Genomic DNA, 18,838 nt, shown 5'->3' with positions numbered 1-18,838 from the left:
ATTCAATTTACAAAAAAATAAATTATGTTTTCGTCTTTTGAGCTTCTAGTCATGAAATCTATGCAGCCTACTCAATCACTTTTTATAGCTACTGTTTACAGGCCTCCTGGGCCATATACAGCGTTCCTCATTGAGTTCCCTGAATTCCTGCCTACCCAAGGTCGTCAGAGGACAAAAGTCAGTTAACCACCTAACTGAAGAACTCAATTTAACCTTGCGCAATACCCTGGATGCAGTTGCACCCCTAAAAACTAAAAACATTTTTCATAAGAAACTAGCTCCCTGGTATACAGAAAATACCCGAGCTCTGAAGCAAGCTTCCAGAAAATTGGAACGGAAATGGCGCCACACCAAACTGGAAGTCTTCCGACTAGCTTGGAAAGACAGTACCGTGTGGTATCGAAGAGCCCTCACTGCTGCTCGATCATCCTATTTTTCCAACTTAATTGAGGAAAATAAGAACAATCCGAAATGTCTTTTTGATACTGTTGCAAAGCTAACTAAAAAGCAGCATTCCCTAAGTGAGGATGGCTTTCACTTCAGTAGTAATAAATTCATTAACTTCTTTGAGGAAAAGATCATGATTATTAGAAAGCAAATTACGGACTCCTCTTTAAATCTGCGTATTCCTTCAAAGCTCAGTTGTCCTGAGTCTGCACAACTCTGTCAGGACCTAGGATCAAGAGAAATTCTCAAGTGTTTTAGTACTATATCCCTTGACACAATGATGAAAATAATCATGGTCTCTAAACCTTCAAGCTGCATAGTGGACCCTATTCCAACTAAACTACTGAAAGAGCTGCTTCCTGTGCTTGGCCCTCCTATGTTGAACAATAAACGGCTCTCTATCCACCGGATGTGTACCAAACTCACTAAAAGTGACAGTAATAAAGCCTCTCTTGAAAGCCTCTCTTGAAGAAGCCAAACCTTGACCTAGAAAATATAAAAAACTATCGGCCTATATCGAATTTTCCATTCCTCTCAACATTTTTAGAAAATGTCACTGCCTTCCTGAAGACAAACAATGTAAACAAAATACTTCAGTCTGGTTTTAGACCCCATCATAGCATTGAGACTGCACTTGTGAAGGTGGTAAATTACCTTTTAATGGCATCAGACCGAGGCTCTGCATCTGTCCTCGTGCTCCTAGACCTTAGTGCTGCTTTTGATACCATCGATCACCACATTCTTTTGGAGAGATTGGAAATTCAAATTGGTCTACACGAACAAGTTCTGGCCTGGTTTAGATCTTATCTGTCGGGAAAAGATATTAGTTTGTCTCTGTGAACGGTTTGTCCTGTGACAAATCAACTGTAAATTTCGGTGTTCCTCAAGGTTCCGTTTTAGGACCACTAGTGTTTTCACTATATATTTTACCTTTTGCGGATGTCATTAGAAAACATAGTGTTAACTTTCACTGCTATGCGGATGACACACAGCTGTACATTTCAATTAAACATGGTGAAGCCCCAAAATTGCCCTCGCTAGAAGTCTGTGTTTCAGACATAAGGAAGTGGATGGCTGCACACTTTCTACTTTTAAAACCTGTTAAGGATATGGCAGACATACGCCCCCTTTGGAGAGATTGGGTACCCCTAGTAAACTGGAAAAAAAATCTGTCAAAAAATGCTAATATATGCAAATAAAAATTATTATTGGATAGAAAACACTCTAAAGATTCTAAAACCGTTGGAATTATGTCTGTAAGTATAGCAGAACTCACAGGGCAGGCATTCTTCCAAACTAGTTTTTGTGGCCATGAAAGTTGGAGCAACTTTGACGTCATGGCCCCCACCCTTCCCAACCAGTTATGATTCTGGGGACACTTTCTATCTCTTCCGCTAGATGTCCTCTTTCAGTAGAGCTTTGAATCGTTCAAATCGCGCGAAGAATTGACCCTATGGGAGTGAAATTAGTGCGTGCCACGAGAGAATAGGCTGTGCGTATGGGCGCGAATTGGTCCCAGCCATTCCTTTGTTCCAGCACTCAGGAGAAGGGCAGACGATGGCCGATTGAATTGAAGTTTGTTTTGCGTGTCTAAAACATCATAAAGCTTGCTTCTGCACTTAGTTTGACCTGTTTAGTCGACATATAATATGTAATTTTGAAGTTTTGATGCGCAACTTTTCCGGACCAGAGGACGTTTTGGGTGCATTTCAGCTGATGTTATTAGCAGTAGCTAATACAAAGACGCAAGACTTGAAACCAAACGATGTATTGGGTAAGTATGAAGCCTTCCAGAACATTCTGAACGAAGACCATCGAAGGTAAGGGAATATTTATGCTTAAATCTGTGTTTCTGTTGACTCCAACATTACGTAGAAATGTAGCTTGGAACTGAGCGCTGTCTCAGCATATGGAATAGTGTGCGATTTCTGTAACGTTAAAAATAAATCTAACACAGCGGTTGCATAAAGAAGCAGTGTATCTTTCTAACTATATGTAGAACATGTATATTTAGTCAAAGTTTATGATGTCTATTTACGTTATCTTGCCGCGCTACATAGATTTCCTGCGGGCATTTTTGAGTAATTTCTGAACGTGAACTCACTGTAAATGGACATTTATGGATATAAATGGCATATTATTGAAAAAAAAAAATATGTACTGTGTAACATGTCATATTACTGTCATCTGATGAAGATTTTCAAAAGGTTAGTGAGCGATTTATTTTTTAATCCTGCGTTTGTTGATTGCATGTTTTGGCTATTCAAATGAGCTGTGTCTGGTGGTGGTTTTACATATATATGTGCTATGTTTTCGCCGTAAAACATTTTAGAAATCTGACTTGCTGGCTAGATGAACAAGGTGTTTATCTTTCATTTGAGCTATTGGACTTGTTAATGTGTGAAGGTTAAATATTTTTAAGAATATTTTTGCGTTCCATGCGCCACCGTTTCAGCTGAACGTGGGAGGGTTGATTCCCAATTGGGAACCAGTATCGTAGACAGGTTAAACTCGGACAAAACAGAGATGCTTGTTCTAGGTCCCAAGAAACAAAGAGATCTTCTGTTGAATCTGACAATTAATCTTAATGGTTGCACAAATAAAACAAATAAAACTGTGAAGGACCTTGACGTTACTCTGGACCCTGATCTCTCTTTTGACGAACATATCAAGACTGTTTCAAGGACAGCTTTTTTCCATCTACGTAACATTGCAAAAAATCAGAAACTCAATTCTCCGGATAAAGTATTAAATAAACTTCAGTTAGTGCTAAATAAGGCTGCTAGAATCCTGACAAGAACCCCCAAAATGGATCATATTACTCCAGTGCTAGCCTCCCTACACTGGCTTCCTGTTAAGGCAACGGCTGATTTGAAGGTTTTACTGCTAACCTACAAAATATTACATGGGCTTGCTCCTAGCTCTCTCTCTGATTTGGTCCTGCCGTACATACCTACACATATGCTACGGTCACAAGACGCAGACTTTCTAAGCAAACAGCTGGAGGCAGGGCTTTCTCCTATAGAGCTCCATTTTTATGGAATGGTCTGCCTACCAATGTGAGAGACGCAGACTCGGTCTCAACGTTGAAGTCTTTACTGAAGACTCATCTCTTCAGTGGGTCATATGATTGAGTTTAGTCTGGCCCAGGATTGACAGCCCTTGCTGTCTCTGCCTGACCAGTTCCCCTCTTTCCACTGGGAATCTCTGCCTCTAACCCTATTACAGGGGCTGAGTCACTGGCTTACTGGTGCTCTTTCATGCCATCCCTAGGAGAGGTGCTTCACTTAAGTGGGTAGAGTCACTGATGTGATCTTCCTGTCTGGGTTGGCGCCCCCCCTTGGGTTGTGCCGTGGAAGAGATCTTTGTGGGCTATACTCGGCCTTGTCTCAGGATGGTAAGTTGGTGGTTGAAGATATCCCTCTAGTGGTGTGGGGGCTGTGCTTTGGCAAAGTGGTTGGGGTTATATCCTTCCTGTTTGGCCCTGTCCGGGGGTATCATCGGATGGGGCCACAGTGTCTCCTGACCCCTCCTGTCTCAGCCTCCAGTATTTATGCTGCAGTAGTTTACAGTGCCTTGCGAAGATATTTGGCCCCCTTAAACTTTGCGACCTTTTGCCACATTTCAGGCTTCAAACATAAAGATATAAAACTGTATTTTTTTGTGAAGAATCAACAACAAGTGGGACACAATCATGAAGTGGAACGACATTTATTGGATATTTCAAACTTTTTTAACAAATCAAAAACTGAAAAATTGGGCGTGCAAAATTATTCAGCCCCTTTACTTTCAGTGCAGAAAACTCTCTCCAGAAGTTCAATAAGGATCTCTGAATGATCCAATGTTGACCTAAATGACTAATGATGATAAATACAATCCACCTGTGTGTAATCAAGTCTCCGTATAAATGCACCTGCACTGTGATAGTCTCAGAGGTCCGTTAAAAGCGCAGAGAGCATCATGGAGAACAAGGAACACACCAGGCTTGTCCGAGATACTGTTGTGAAGAAGTTTAAAGCAGGATTTGGATACAAAAATATTTCCCAAGCTTTAAACATCCCAAGGAGCACTGTGCAAGCGATAATATTGAAATGGAAGGAGTATCAGACCACTGCAAATCTACCAAGACCTGGCCGTCCCTCTAAACTTTCAGCTCATACAAGGAGAAGACTGATCAGAGATGCAGCCAAGAGGCCCATGATCACTCTGGATGAACTGCAGAGATCTACAGCTGAGGTGGGAGACTCTGTCCATAGGACAACAATCAGTCGTATATTGCACAAATCTGGCCTTTATGGAAGAGTGGCAAGAAGAAAGCCATTTCTTAAAGATATCCATAAAAAGTGTTGTTTAAAGTTTGCCACAAGCCACCTGGGAGACACACCAAACATGTGGAAGAAGGTGCTCTGGTCAGATGAAACCAAAATTGAACTTTTTGGCAACAATGCAAAACGTTATGTTTGGCGTAAAAGCAACACAGCTGAACACACCATCCCCACTGTCAAACATGGTGGTGGCAGCATCATGGTTTGGGCCTGCTTTTCTTCAGCAGGGACAGGGAAGATGGTTAAAATTGATGGGAAGATGGATGGAGCCAAATACAGGACCATTCTGGAAGAAAACCTGATGGTGTCTGCAAAAGACCTGAGACTGGGACGGAGACAAGACAATGATCCAAAACATAAAGCAAAATCTACAATGGAATGGTTCAAAAATAAACATATCCAGGTGTTAGAATGGCCAAGTCAAAGTCCAGACCTGAATCCAATCGAAAATCTGTGGAAAGAACTGAAAACTGCTGTTCACAAATGCTCTCCATCCAACCTCACTGAGCTCGAGCTGTTTTGCAAGGAGGAATGGGAAAAAATGTCAGTCTCTCGATGTGCAAAACTGATAGAGACATATCCCAAGCGACTTACAGCTGTAATCGCAGCAAAAGGTGGCGCTACAAAGTATTAACTTAAGGGGGCTGAATAATTTTGCACGCCCAATTTTTCAGTTTTTTATTTGTTAAAAAAGTTTGAAATATCCAATAAATGTCGTTCCACTTCATGATTGTGTCCCACTTGTTGTTGATTCTTCACAAAAAAATACAGTTTTATATCTTTATGTTTGAAGCCTGAAATGTGGCAAAAGGTCGCAAAGTTTAAGGGGGCCGAATACTTTCGCAAGGCACTGTAAGTGTCGGGAGGCTAGGGTCAGTTTGTTATATCTGGAGTACTTCTCCTGTCTTATCCGGTGTCCTGTGTGAATTTAAGTATGCTCTCTCTAATTCGCTCTTTCTTTCTTTCTCTCTCTCGAAGGACCTGAGCCCTAGGACCATGCCTCAGGACTACCTGGCATGAGGACTCCTTGCTGTACCCAGTCCACCTGGCCGTGCTGCTACTCCAGTTTCAACTGTTCTGCCTGTGGCTATGGAACCCTGACCTGTTCACCGGACGTGCTACCTGTCCCAGACATGCTGTTTTCAACTCTCTAGAGACAGCAGGTAGAGATACTCTTAATGATCGGCTATGAAAAGCCAACTGACATTTACTCCTGAGGTGCTGACTTGCTGCACCCTCGACAACTACTGTGATTATTATTATTTGACCATGCTGGTCATTTATGAACATTTAAACATCATTATAGTGGTGGCATTATACCAACCCCTAGTTAGGGATGAAAATTCAATAATATAATTTATTCGTAACAATTATTAGAGAATCGATACTTGGAGTCATAGAATCAATATAATATCGCGATACTCTACTGTATTGATTTTTCCCCATCACTAAATCTCAAGATAGAACACAGGGAGTAAAACTTGTCTGAGTTTCAATCCGACTGAATGATGGAGTTGACGAAAACTGTCATAGCAGGCTGTGTGATGAAAACTGCCATAGCAGGCTGTGTGATGAAAACTGTCATAGCAGGCTGTGTGATGAAAACTGTCATAGCAGGCTGTGTGATGAAAACTGTCATAGCAGGCTGTGTGATGAAAACTGCCATAGCAGGCTGTGTGATGAAAACTGTCATAGCAGGCTGTGTGATGAAAACTGTCATAGCAGGCTGTGTGATGAAAACTGTCATAGCAGGCTGTGTGATGAAAACTGTCATAGCAGGCTGTGTGATGAAAACTGTCATAGCAGGCTGTGTGATGAAAACTGTCATAGCAGGCTGTGTGATGAAAACTGTCATAGCAGGCTGTGTGATGAAAACTGTCATAGCAGGCTGTGTGATGAAAACTGTCATAGCAGGCTGTGTGATGTAAACTGTCATAGCAGGCTGTGTGATGAAAACTGTCATAGCAGGCTGTGTGATGAAAACTGTCATAGCAGGCTGTGTGATGAAAACTGTCATAGCAGGCTGTGTGATGAAAACTGTCATAGCAGGCTGTGTGATGAAAACTGTCATAGCAGGCTGTGTGATGTAAACTGTCATAGCAGGCTGTGTGATGAAAACTGTCATAGCAGGCTGTGTGATGTAAACTGTCATAGCAGGCTGTGTGATGAAAACTGTCATAGCAGGCTGTGTGATGAAAACTGTCATAGCAGGCTGTGTGATGAAAACTGTCATAGCAGGCTGTGTGATGAAAACTGTCATAGCAGGCTGTGTGATGAAAACTGTCATAGCAGGCTGTGTGATGAAAACTGTCATAGCAGGCTGTGTGATGTAAACTGTCATAGCAGGCTGTGTGATGAAAACTGTCATAGCAGGCTGTGTGATGTAAACTGTCATAGCAGGCTGTGTGATGAAAACTGTTCATAGCAGGCTGTGTGATGTAAACTGTCATAGCAGGCTGTGTGAACATGACACTACGTGACACGTCTTATAATTTTCTAGGAAAAAAAACCCTCTGCGGTTTTTACAGCAGTGCCCAGACCGATTCTACCATTTAGTATGAAGCTAGAGTCAAGAAAGTTTTGATTCAAACCTAACAAAGTAAGGAACTCACTGGAGGGTGAAGCGGAGGGGGGTAGAGTTGACTGAGGTGGACCCCAACCCTTCATGTTGTAGGCTGACACTTGGACATAGTACAGCCTCCCCTGGAACACACACACACACACACACACAGTGTAAGTACTAACCCGAAGAAGAGCGTGAAAGCAGATTAAAGTTGAGCAAGTGATATCACATCCTACAGTAGGAGATCAGACAGAGCTATGGAGTGGTGGGGTTCAGTTACGTGCAATTAGTTCACCCCCTCATTCCACTACTGTGTCATTACTAAGTCATTTACACACTACTTTACTTCCTCCCTCCATCACACACTTCTCCTTTACTCACCCGACCAATTACTGTATACTCCTCTCTCTCTCTGTGCTCCTCTCTCTCTCTGTGCTCCTCTCTCTTTGTGCTCCTCTCTCTTTGCGCTCCTCTCTCTCTTTGCGCTCCTCTCTCTCTTTGCGCTCCTCTCTCTCTTTGCGCTCCTCTCTCTCTTTGTGCTACTCTCTCTCTCTGTGCTCCTCTCTCTCTTTGCGCTCCTCTCTCTCTCTCTGTGCTCCTCTCTCTCTTTGCATTCCTCTCTCTCTTTGTGCTCCTCTCTCTTTGCACTCCTCTCTCTCTTTGTGCTCCTCTCTCTCTCTGTGCTCCTCTCTCTCTTTGCGCTCCTCTCTCTCTTTGTGCTCCTCTCTCTCTGTGCTCCTCTCTCTTTGTGTTCCTCTCTTTCTTTGTGCTCCTCTCTCTCTTTGTGCTCCTCTGTCTCTTTGTGCTCCTCTCTCTCTGCGCTCCTCTCTCTCTTTGTGCCCCTCTCTCTTTGCGCTCCTCTCTCTCTTTGTGCTCCTCTCTCTCTCTGCGCTCCTCTCTCTCTCTGTGCTCCTCTCTCTCTCTGTGCTCCTCTCTCTCTCTGTGCTCCTCTCTCTCTGTGCTCCTCTCTCTCTGTGCTCCTCTCTCTTTGTGCTCCTCTCTCCCTTTGTGCACCTCTCTCTCTGCGCTCCTCTCTCTCTCTGCGCTCCTCTCTCTCTCTGCGCTCCTCTCTCTCTTTGAGCTCCTCTCCCTTTGTGCTCCTCTCTCTCTGCTCCTCTCTCTCTCTGAGCACCTCTCTCTCTGCCAGCCTCTCTCTTTGGGCTCCTTTCTCTCTCTGCGCTCCTCTCTCTCTCTGCGCTCCTCTCTCTCTCTGCGCTCCTCTCTCTCTTTGCGCTCCTCTCTCTTTCTGTGCTCCTGTCTCTCTCTGCGCTCCTCTCTCTTTGTGCTCCTCTCTCTCTGCGCTCCTCCCTCTCTGTGCTCCACTCTCTCTCTGCGCTCCTCTCTCTCTCTGCTCCTGTCTCTCTCTGCGCTCCTCTCTCTTTGTCCTCCTCTCTCTCTCTATGCTCCTCTCTCTTTGTGCTCCTCTCTCTCTCTGTGCTCCTCTCTCTCTCTGCTCCTCTCTCTCTGCGCTCCTCTCTCTTTGTGCTCCTCTCTGCGCTCCTCTCTCTCTGCACTCCTCTCTCTCTGCGCTCCTCTCTCTTTGTGCTCCTCTCTCTCTCTGCTCCTCTCTCTCTCTGCTCCTCTCTCTCTCTGCTCCTCTCTCGCTCTGCTCCTCTCTCTGCTCCTCTCTCTCTCTCTGCGCTCCTCTCTCTCTCTCTGCTCCTCTCTCTCTCTGCGCTCCTCTCTCTCTCTGCTCCTCTCTCTCTCTGCGCTCCTCTTTCTCTTTGCTCCTCGCTCTCTCTCTGCGCTCCTCTCGCTCTCTCTTTCTGTGCGCCTTCTCACTCCCACTTTGTATCTCTTCTCTCTCTCTTTGTTCCTTTTCTCAGTCTCTATCTTCCTCTCCCTCTCTCTTTGTTCCTTTTCTCAGTCTCTATCTTCCTCTCCCTCTCTCTTTGTTCCATTTCTCAGTCTCTATCTTCCTCTCCCTCTCTCTTTGTGTTCCTTCATTATTTACCATGGTGAGGCCGTTGATGGTACACTTGAGTGTCTGTAGGTTTTCCAACACCATGTCTCCAGCCAGCATGGAAAAGTCCTTTAGACAGCTCCACTCCACTGTAATAACACACACACACACACACACACACACACACACACACACACACACACACACACAGTCAACATTACAAATACTCACAGACATTAACAACACAGGCTGTGTGTGTGTGTGCGTGTGCGTGTGCGTGTGCGTGTGTGTGTGTGTGTGTGTGTGTGTGTCCTTATAATAAATCGATAGGTCACCTGGTGCTGTGTATTACACTATTAACCTTCTCATCTACTAATGCCTTGAGGCGTGTGGTGTCCCTCGCTTTCCCTATCTCTCTTTCTCTCTGTCTCTCTCGATTCAATTCAATTTCAATTTAAGGGCTTTATTGGCATGGGAAACATATGTTAACATTGCCAAAGCAAGTGAGGTAGATAATATACAAAAGTGAAATAAACAATAAAAATTAACAACAAACATTACACATACAGAAGTTCAAAAACAAAAAACAATAAACATTACAAATGTCATATTATATATATATATATATATATATATATATACACAGTGTTGTAACAATGTACAAATGGTTAAAGTACACAAGGGAAAATAAATAAGCATAAATATGGGTTGTATTTACAATGGTGTTTGTTCTTCACTGGTTTCCCTTTTCTTGTGGCAACAGGTCACAAATCTTGCTGCTGTGATGGCACACTGTGGTATTTCACCCAGTAGATATTAGAGTTGATCAAAATTGTGTTTGTTCTCTCTCTCTCTCTCTCTCTCTCTCTCTCTCTCTGCCTCTCTCTCTCTCCCTCTCTCTCTCTCCTCTCTCTCTCTGCCTCTCTCTCTCTCTCTCCCTCTCTCCCTCTCTCTCTCCCTCTCTCTCTCTCTCCCTCTCTGTACAGTCTCTCTCATTTTCACTCCTTTGCTTCTGCTTTGTCAGCAGTTGACACAGAACGTCTCAACGGCATGTGAAGACGTGTACACATGTAGGGAAAAGCCTTGCTGAGTAGACAGCAGCACCACTATAAACCATTACAAAGCCTGTTGTGACATGCTACATCTGCAGCAGAAGTCTATTAGTCCAAAATGACCAGCCCTTTCCAGGTCAATACACTGATCTCTCTCTCTGCTGGGCTCTTTAGGGAGGGAGGGAGGGAGGGAGAGAGAGAGAGAGAGAGAGAGAGAGAGAGGGAGGGAGGGAGGGAGGGAGGGAGGGAGGGAGGGAGGGAGGGAATACCAGTCATGGCATGGGGAATAGATTTACTGTCATCCCACAGGGCTAGAGGGGGGCAGGTTAGTGAGATGACAGACAGACGGGGTACAGAGGTTAGAAACAGATGAGACAGAGAGAGAGACCTTCAATTTAAATTGAATTTAATTGAGAGAGAGAGAGAGACCTTCAATTTAAATTGAATTTAATTGAGAGAGAGACCTTCAATTTAAATTGAACTTAATTGAGAGAGAGAGAGACCTTCCATTTAAATTGAATTTAATTGAGAGAACTTCAATTTAAATTGAATTGAGAGAGAGAGAGAAACAGACAAGAGAGAAGGAGAGAGACAGAGAGAGAGAGATACAAATAGAAGGCGAAAGTAACAAATTAAGGGAACAATCATTTATTTGTTCCTACCCATTTAGTTTCCTTTCTGCATTGCTGCTCTTTTAATCTGTGTGTGTGTGTGTGTGTGTGTGTGTGTGTGTGTGTGTGTGTGTGTGTGTGTGTGTGTACCTCTGTGCTTGGTGATCACAGCAGAGTTGAGGCAGCGGGGCTCCTGGAATGTGACCGTGAGAGAGGAGCTACTGGTTACACTGAGACGCACTGCAGACGGGGGCTCTGGCACACCTACAAATCACATCAAATACACTTTAGAAAGCCCTTTTAAGTTGTCACAAAGTGCTTTACAGATGCCCAGCCTAAAACCACAAAGCGCAAGCAATGCAAGATCAGAAACAGTAAATAGGAAAAACTCCCGAGAAAGGCAGGAACCTAGGACGAAATCTAGAGAGGAACCAGACATTGAGGGGCGGCCAGTCCTCTTCTGGCTGTACCTGGTTGAGAGGAACCAGGCTTCAAGGTGGGGGGCAGTCCTCTTCTGGCCGTACTGGTAAAGAGGAACCAGGCTTCAAGGTGGGGGGCAGTCCTCTTCTGGCCGTACTGGTAAAGAGGAACCAGGCTTCAAAGGGGGGGGGGGGGGCAGTCCTCTTCTGGCTGTACCTGGTCGAGAGGAACCAGGGTTAGAGGGGGGTCCAGTCCTCTTCTGGCTGTACTGGTAAAGAGGAACCAGGAACCAGGATCAGGTGGGGAAGGCAGTACTCTTCTGGCTCTATCTGGTAGAGAGGAACCAGGATTTGAGGTGGGGCCAGTTCTCTTCTGGTTGTACCTGGTAGAGAAGAACAAGGATTTGAGGTGGGGCCAGTCCTCTTCTGTCTGTACCTGGTCGAGAGGAACCAGGATTTGAGGTGAGGCCAGTCCTCTTCTGGCTGTACCTGGTAGAGCGGAACCAGGATTTGAGGTGGGGCAAGTCCTCTTCTGGCTGTACCAGGTAGAGAGGAACCTGGATTTGAGGTGGGGCAAGTCCTCTTCTGGCTGTACCAGGTCGAGAGGAACCAGGATTTGAGGTGAAGCCAGTTCTCTTCTGGCTGTACCTGGTCGAGAGGAACCAGGATTTGAGGTGAGGCCAGTCCTCTTCTGGCTGTACCTGGTAGAGCGGAACCAGGATTTGAGGTGGGACCAGTCCTCTTCTGATGTACCTGGTCAAGAGGAACCAGGATTTGAGGTGGGACCAGTCCTCTTCTGATGTACCTGGTCAAGAGGAACCAGGATTTGAGGTGGGACCAGTCCTCCTCTGATGTACCTGGTCAAGAGGAACCAGGATTTGAGGTGAGACCAGTCCTCTTCTGGCTGTACCTGGTCGAGAGGAACCAGGATTTGAGATGGGGCCAGTCCTCTTCTGGCTGTACCTGGTCGAGAGGAACCAGGATTTGAGGTGGGGCCAGTCCTCTTGTGTCTGTACCTGGTCAAGAGGAACCAGGATTTGAGGTGGGGCCAGTCCTCTTGTGTCTGTACCTGGTCAAGAGGAACCAGGATTTGAGGTGGGGCCAGTCCTCTTGTGTCTGTACTGTTTATATAAGTACATGAAGTACATTAAGGCCAGATGGTTTGTTAACCTGCTGATACTGCTGGTGAAGTCTAGGAGTCCTAGAAATTAGCTACATGTCTGTAACCTGATTTAATGTGTCCATTTAAGTGAGCGGTCAGAGTAAACTGCCAGCCCAAACAGATGGTTGTGTGTTCAGTTTAGATGGGGCACAAACACAACAGACATGTACCTTACTGATAGAGAAGCAGATCATGTGTGTTTGTCAAATCAAAGTGTGTTTGTCACTTGCACAGGATACAGCAGGTGTAAACAGAACAGTGAAATGCTGACTTGCAAGTTCTTCCTCAACATTGCATTATTCAATATCAAAGGTAAAGAAATAGTGTGTGTCTTTGTGTGTCTTTGCGTAAGTGCATGTGTGTGTTTGTCTCTCCTCTCGTCATCCTCCCCTCCTCTCTTCCAGTCCTCCAGTCCTCCTCTCCTCCTGTCCTCCTCGCCTCCTCTCTTCCTGTCCTCCTTTCATCTCGTCCTCCCCTCCTCCCCTCCTCTCTTCCTGTCCTCCTCCCTCCTCTCTTCCTGTCCTCCTCCCCTCCTCTCTTCCTGTCCTCCCTTCATCTCTTCCTGTCCTCCCCTCATCTCTTCCTGTCCTCCTCCCCCCTCTCTTCCAGTCCTCCTCCCCTCCTCTCTTCCTGTCCTCCCTTCATCTCTTCCTGTCGTCCTCCCCTCCTCTCTTCCTGTCCTCCTCCCTCTTATCTTCCTGTCCTCCTCCCCTCCTCTCTTCCTGTCCTCCTCCCTTCTTCTCTTCCTGTCCTCCTCCCTCCTCTCTTCCTGTCCTCCTCCTGTCCTCCTCCCCTCCTCTCTTCCTGTCCTCCTCCCCTCCTCTCTTCCTGTCCTCCTCCCCTCCTCTCTGCCTGTCCTCCTCCCCTCCTCTCTGCCTGTCCTCCTCCCCTCCTCTCTGCCTGTCGTCCTCCCCTCCTCTCTGCCTGTCCTCCTCCCCTCCTCTCTGCCTGTCCTCCCCCCCTCCTCTCTTCCTGTCCTCCTCCCCTCTTCTCTTGCTGTCCTCCTCCCCTCTTCTCTTCCTGTCCTCCCTTCATCTCTGCCTGTCCTCCTCCCCTCCTCTCTTCCTGTTCTCCCCTCCTCTCTTCCTGTCCTCCTCCCTTCCTCTCTTCCTGTTCTCCCCTCTTCTCTTCCTGTCCTCCTCCCCTCCTCTCTTCCTGTTCTCCCCTCCTCTCTTCATGTCCTTCTCCCCTCCTCCTGTCCTCCTCCCCTCCTCTCTTCCTGTCCTCCTCCCCTCCTCCTGTCCTCCTCCCTCCTCTCTTCCTGTCCTCCTCCCCTCCTCTCTGCCTGTCCTCCTCCCCTCCTCTCTTCCAGTCCTCCTCCCATCCTCTCTTCCTGTCCTCCCTTTATCTCTTCCTGTCCTCCTCCCCTCCTCTCTTCCTGCCCTCCTCCCCTCATCTCTTCCTGTCCTCCTCTCCCCCTCTCTTCCAGTCCTCCTCCCCTCCTCTCTCCCTGTCCTCCCTTCATCTCTTCCTGTCCTCCCCTCCTCTCTTCCTGTCCTCCCTTCATCTCTTCCTGTCCTCCCCTCCTCTTCTCTTCCTGTCCTCCTCCCCTCTTCTCTTCCTGTCCTCCTCCCCTCCTCTCTTCCTGTTCTCCCCTCCTCTCTTCCTGTCTTCCTCCCCTCCTCTCTTCCTGTTCTCCCCTCCTCTCTTCCTGTCCTCCTGTCCTCCTCCCCTCCTCTCTTCCTGTCCTCCTCCCCTCCTCTCTTCCTGTTCTCCCCTCATCTCTTCCTGTCCTCCTCCCCTCCTCTTCTCCTGTCCTCCCCTCTTCTCTTCCTGTCCTCCTCCTCTCTTCTTGTCCTCCTCCCCTCCTCTCCTCCTGTCCTCCTCCCCTCCTCTCTTCCTGTCCTTCCCTCCTCTCTTCCTGTTCTCCCCTCTTCTCCTCCTGTCCTCCTCCCCTCTTCTCTTCCTGTCCTCCTCCCCTCCTCTCTTCCTGTTCTCCCCTCTTCTCCTCCTGTCCTCCTCCCCTCCTCTCTTCCTGTTCTCCCCTCTTCTCCTCCTGTCCTCCTCCCCTCCTCTCTTCCTGTTCTCCCCTCTTCTCCTCCTGTCCTCCTCCCCTCCTCTCTTCCTGTTCTCCCCTCTTCTCCTCCTGTCCTCCTCCCCTCTTCTCCTCCTGTCCTCCTCCCCTCCTCTCCTCCTGTCCTCCTCCCCTCTTCTCTTCATGTCCTCCTCCCCCCCTCTCTTCCTGTTCTCCCCTCCTCTCTTCCTGTCCTCCTCCTCTCCTCCTCCCCTCTTCTCTTCCTGTCCTCCTCCCCTCCTCTCTTCCTGTTCTCCCCTCTTCTCTTCCTGTCCTCCTCCCCTCCTCTCTTCCTGTTCTCCCCTCTTCTCCTCCTGTCCTCCTCCCCTCTTCTCTTCCTGTCCTCCTCCCCTCCTCTCTTCCTGTTCTCCCCTCTTCTCGTCCTGTCCTCCTCCCCTCTTCTCCTCCTGTCCTCCTCCCCTCCTCTCTTCCTGTTCTCCCCTCCTCTCTTCCTGTCCTCCTCCCCTCCCATCCTCCTGTCCCCCTCCCCTCTTCTCCTCCTGTCCTCCTCTCCTCCCCTCCTCTCTTCCTGTTCTCCCCTCCTCTCTTCCTGTCCTCCCCTCTTCCCCTCCTGTCCTCCTCCCCTCTTCTCCTCCTGTCCTCCCCTCTTCTCCTCCTGTCCTCCTCTCCTCCCCTCCTCTCTTCCTGTTCTCCCCTCCTCTCTTCCTGTCCTCCCCTCTTCTCCTCCTGTCCTCCTCCCCTCCTCTCTTCCTGTTCTCCCCTCTTCTCCTCCTGTCCTCCTCCCCTCCTCTCTTCCTGTTCTCCCCTCTTCTCCTCCTGTCCTGCTCCCCTCTTCTCCTCCTGTCCTCCTCTCCTCCTGTCCTCCTCCCCTCTTCTCTTCATGTCCTCCTCCCCCCTCTCTTCCTGTTCTCCCCTCCTCTCTTCCTGTCCTTCTCCTCTCCTCCTGTCCTCCTCCCCTCTTCTCTTCCTGTCCTCCTCCCCTCCTCTCTTCCTGTTCTCCCCTCTTCTCTTCCTGTCCTCCTCCCCTCCTCTCTTCCTGTTCTCCCCTCTTCTCCTCCTGTCCTCCTCCCCTCTTCTCTTCCTGTCCTCCTCTCTTCCTGTTCTCCCCTCTTCTCGTCCTGTCCTCCTCCCCTCTTCTCCTCCTGTCCTCCTCCCCTCCTCTCTTCCTGTTCTCCCCTCCTCTCTTCCTGTCCTCCTCCCCTCCCATCCTCCTGTCCCCCTCCCCTCTTCTCCTCCTGTCCTCCTCTCCTCCCCTCCTCTCTTCCTGTTCTCCCCTCCTCTCTTCCTGTCCTCCCCTCTTCCCCTCCTGTCCTCCTCCCCTCTTCTCCTCCTGTCCTCCCCTCTTCTCCTCCTGTCCTCCTCTCCTCCCCTCCTCTCTTCCTGTTCTCCCCTCCTCTCTTCCTGTCCTCCTCTCCTCCTCTCTTCCTGTCCTCCCCTCATCTCTTCCTGTCCTCCCCTCATCTCTTCCTGTCCTCCTCCCCTCCTCTGTTCCTGTCCTCCTCACCTCATCTCTTCCTGTCCTCCTCTCTTCCTGTCCTCCCCTCCAACAACAACACCAACAACAACACGTTTGCCACAGTTCTACAGTTCTAGTATGTTTTCTAGTATGTTTTCAGAAGCACTTCAGCAAACTCCTCCACCATGGCGTTTACTTAAGCCAGAGGTATTCAACTCTGACCACACGAGATCCAGAGCCTCCTGGTTTTCTGTTCTACCTGATAATTATTTGCACCTACCTGGTGTCCCAGGTCTAAACCAGTCCCTGATTAGAAAGGAACAACGAAACACACACACACACACACACACACACACACACACAGCCTCCCCCCTCCACAAACACACACGATCCCAGCATACTCACGTGCATGCTGGAAGCCAGTCGTCATGCGTTTGTAGAGCTTGCACCTCCACTCCCAGGCTCGGAGCTGCTTGTCCTTGTCACAGGCCTCCAGGCTAAGGCCGTCTCTTTGGGCCTGAGCAGCCAGCTCCCCTGCCCTCCTCTCTGCTTCGATGACCAGGCTGCTAAGGTGGGCCTCGCGACTCTCCACACTGACAACTACAACACAGACACAAAACAGACAAGTTCTAGACGTACCATTGTAGTTCTCCTGCCCTCCGCACAGCCTCACCACTCTAGAAGGACTAGAACACAGACAGACATGGGTTGCATCTGTCATGTCACACCACTGTCATGAATGTTCTCAGCCAGAGTGGCCGCCATATTGATGCCCAAAATCAATTTTAGCTAGCTAGCTCTCAATGGCGGAATATACGGCTCACCGCGACTCTGTAAGTATTCAGACACTTTACTCAGTACTTTCTTGAAGCACCATTGGCAGCGATTGAGTATTCTTGGGTATGACGCTACAAGCTTAGCAAACCTGTATTTGGGGAGTTTCTCCCCTTCTTCTCTGCAGATCCTCTCAAGCTCTGTCAGGCTGGATGGGGAGTGTTGCTGCACAGATATTTTCAGGTCTCTTAAGAGATGTTTGATCAGGTTCAAATCCAGGCTCTGGCTGGGCCACTCAAGGACATTCAGAGACTTGTCCCGAAGCCACTCCTGCCTCTTGGCTGTGTGCTTAGGCTCTTTGTCCTGTTGGAAGGTGAACCTTCACCCCAGTCTGAGGTCCTGAAGGCTCTGGAGCAGGATTTCATCAAGGATCTCTCTGTATTTTGTTCCATTCATCTTTCCCTCGATCCTGACTAGTCCCCCATTCCCTGCAGTTGAAAATCATCCCCACATCATGATACTGCCACCACCATGCTTCACCGTAGGGATGGTGCCAGGTTTCCTCCAGACGTGACGCTTGGCATTCAGGCCAAAGAGTTCAATATTGGTTTTATCAGACCAGAGAATCTTATTTTTCATGGTCTGAGAGTCCTTCAGGTGCCTTTTGGCAAACTTCAAGCAGGCTGTCATGTCAATTTTCCTGAGGAGCTCTGTCAGAGTGACCATCGAGTTCTTGGTCACCTTCCTGACCAAGGTCTTTCTCCCCCAATTGTTCAGTTTGGCCGGGCGGCCAGCTCTAGGAAGAGTCTTGTTGGTTCCAAACTTCTTCCATTTAAGAATGATGGAGGCCACGGTGTTCTTGGGGACCTTCAATGCTGTAGAAATGTTTTGGTACCCTTCCCAGATTTGTGCCGCGACACAATCCTGTCTCGGAGCTCTACGGACAATTCCTTCGACCTCATGGCTTGGTTTTTGCTCTGACATAGACAGGTGTGTGCCTTTCCAAATCCTGTAAATTGAATTTACCACCGGTGGACTCCAATCAAGTTATGGAAACATCTCAAGGATGATCTATGGAAACAGGATTCATATTTTCCAAAAGTTCAAAAAAACTGTGTTAGAGTGAGTGTTGTGCCTTCTGTTATCAAGGGCCACTCAGAGAAGTACAGGCCACAGACCTTGCAGCTCGACTTGCTTGTTACAGCTGACTAGACACAAACAGACTGACATAGTGGGGGGATCTGAGAGGAGGACCCGTGGATCATGGGAAAAACACAGGTTACCATTGGATACAGAACACAGGTTACTATGGGATACAGAACACATGTTACTATGGGATACAGAACACAGGTTACCATGGGATACAGAACACAGGTTACTATGGGATACAGAACACAGGTTATATTGGGATACATAACACTGGTTACTATGGGATACAGTACACAGGTTACTATGGGATACAGAACACATGTTACTATGGGATACAGAACACGGGTAACTATGGGATACAGACCACGGGTTACTATGGGATACAGAACACAGGTTACTATGGGATACAGAACACATTACCATGGGAGATGGAAGACACATTACTATGGGATACAGAACACGTTACCATGGGAGATGGAAGACACATTACTTTGGGATACAAAACACAGGTTACTATGGGATACAGAACACAGGTTACTATGGGATACAGAACACAGGTTACTATGGGATACAGACACAGGTTACTATGGGAGATTCAGTGAAACACAGATTATCATTAGAGTTGGAAAAGAGCTCAAGTTTCACTGAGAGAACACAAAGTTTCACACTGCTTTGAAAGGTCCAATGTGGATGCGAGGATAGACTAGTAGAATTCCCCTGCTTGGCGGGTGAGTGGAATACACAGACAGACGTGTATTTGGCCTCACGGATTTGTCATAGTAAAACCCTAGCCCTCGTGCCAGCACTCCCTGCAGTAGAACGTCTCTCTCTCTCTCTCTCTCTCTCTCTCTCTCTCTCTCTCTCTCTCTCTCTCTCTCTCTCTCTCTCTCTCTCTCTCTCTCTCTCTCTCTCTCTCTCTCTCTCTCTCTCTCTCTCTCTCTCTCTCTCTCGCTCTCTCTCGCTCTCTCTCGCTGTCTCTCGTCATTGACCATGACATAAACA

At 47.8% G+C, this 18,838-nt stretch overlaps 1 protein-coding gene across 1 annotated transcript in view; it reads right to left on the bottom strand.

Annotated features, from left to right (window-relative positions):
- LOC110499541 (ankyrin repeat and fibronectin type-III domain-containing protein 1) overlaps nt 1–18,838 on the bottom strand; it is a 157,170-nt gene that overhangs the window by 66,686 nt on the left and 71,646 nt on the right. The window contains exons 6-9 of the mRNA XM_090213098.1: nt 16,319–16,513; nt 11,052–11,165; nt 9,290–9,387; nt 7,385–7,475 (exon numbers count right to left, since the gene is read on the bottom strand). Of these exons, the coding sequence (XP_090069224.1) occupies nt 7,385–7,475; nt 9,290–9,387; nt 11,052–11,165; nt 16,319–16,513 (498 nt within the window). The remainder of the gene's footprint in view (nt 1–7,384; nt 7,476–9,289; nt 9,388–11,051; nt 11,166–16,318; nt 16,514–18,838) is intronic.

The sequence above is a fragment of the Oncorhynchus mykiss genome, chromosome 20, assembly GCF_057628025.1.
Source record: "Oncorhynchus mykiss isolate SJ-2025 chromosome 20, ASM5762802v1, whole genome shotgun sequence".
In the NCBI taxonomy this organism is placed as follows: Eukaryota; Metazoa; Chordata; class Actinopteri; order Salmoniformes; family Salmonidae; genus Oncorhynchus; species Oncorhynchus mykiss.
The sequence above is the reverse complement of the archived record's forward strand: the minus strand, read 5'-3'. Positions and strand labels throughout refer to the sequence as shown.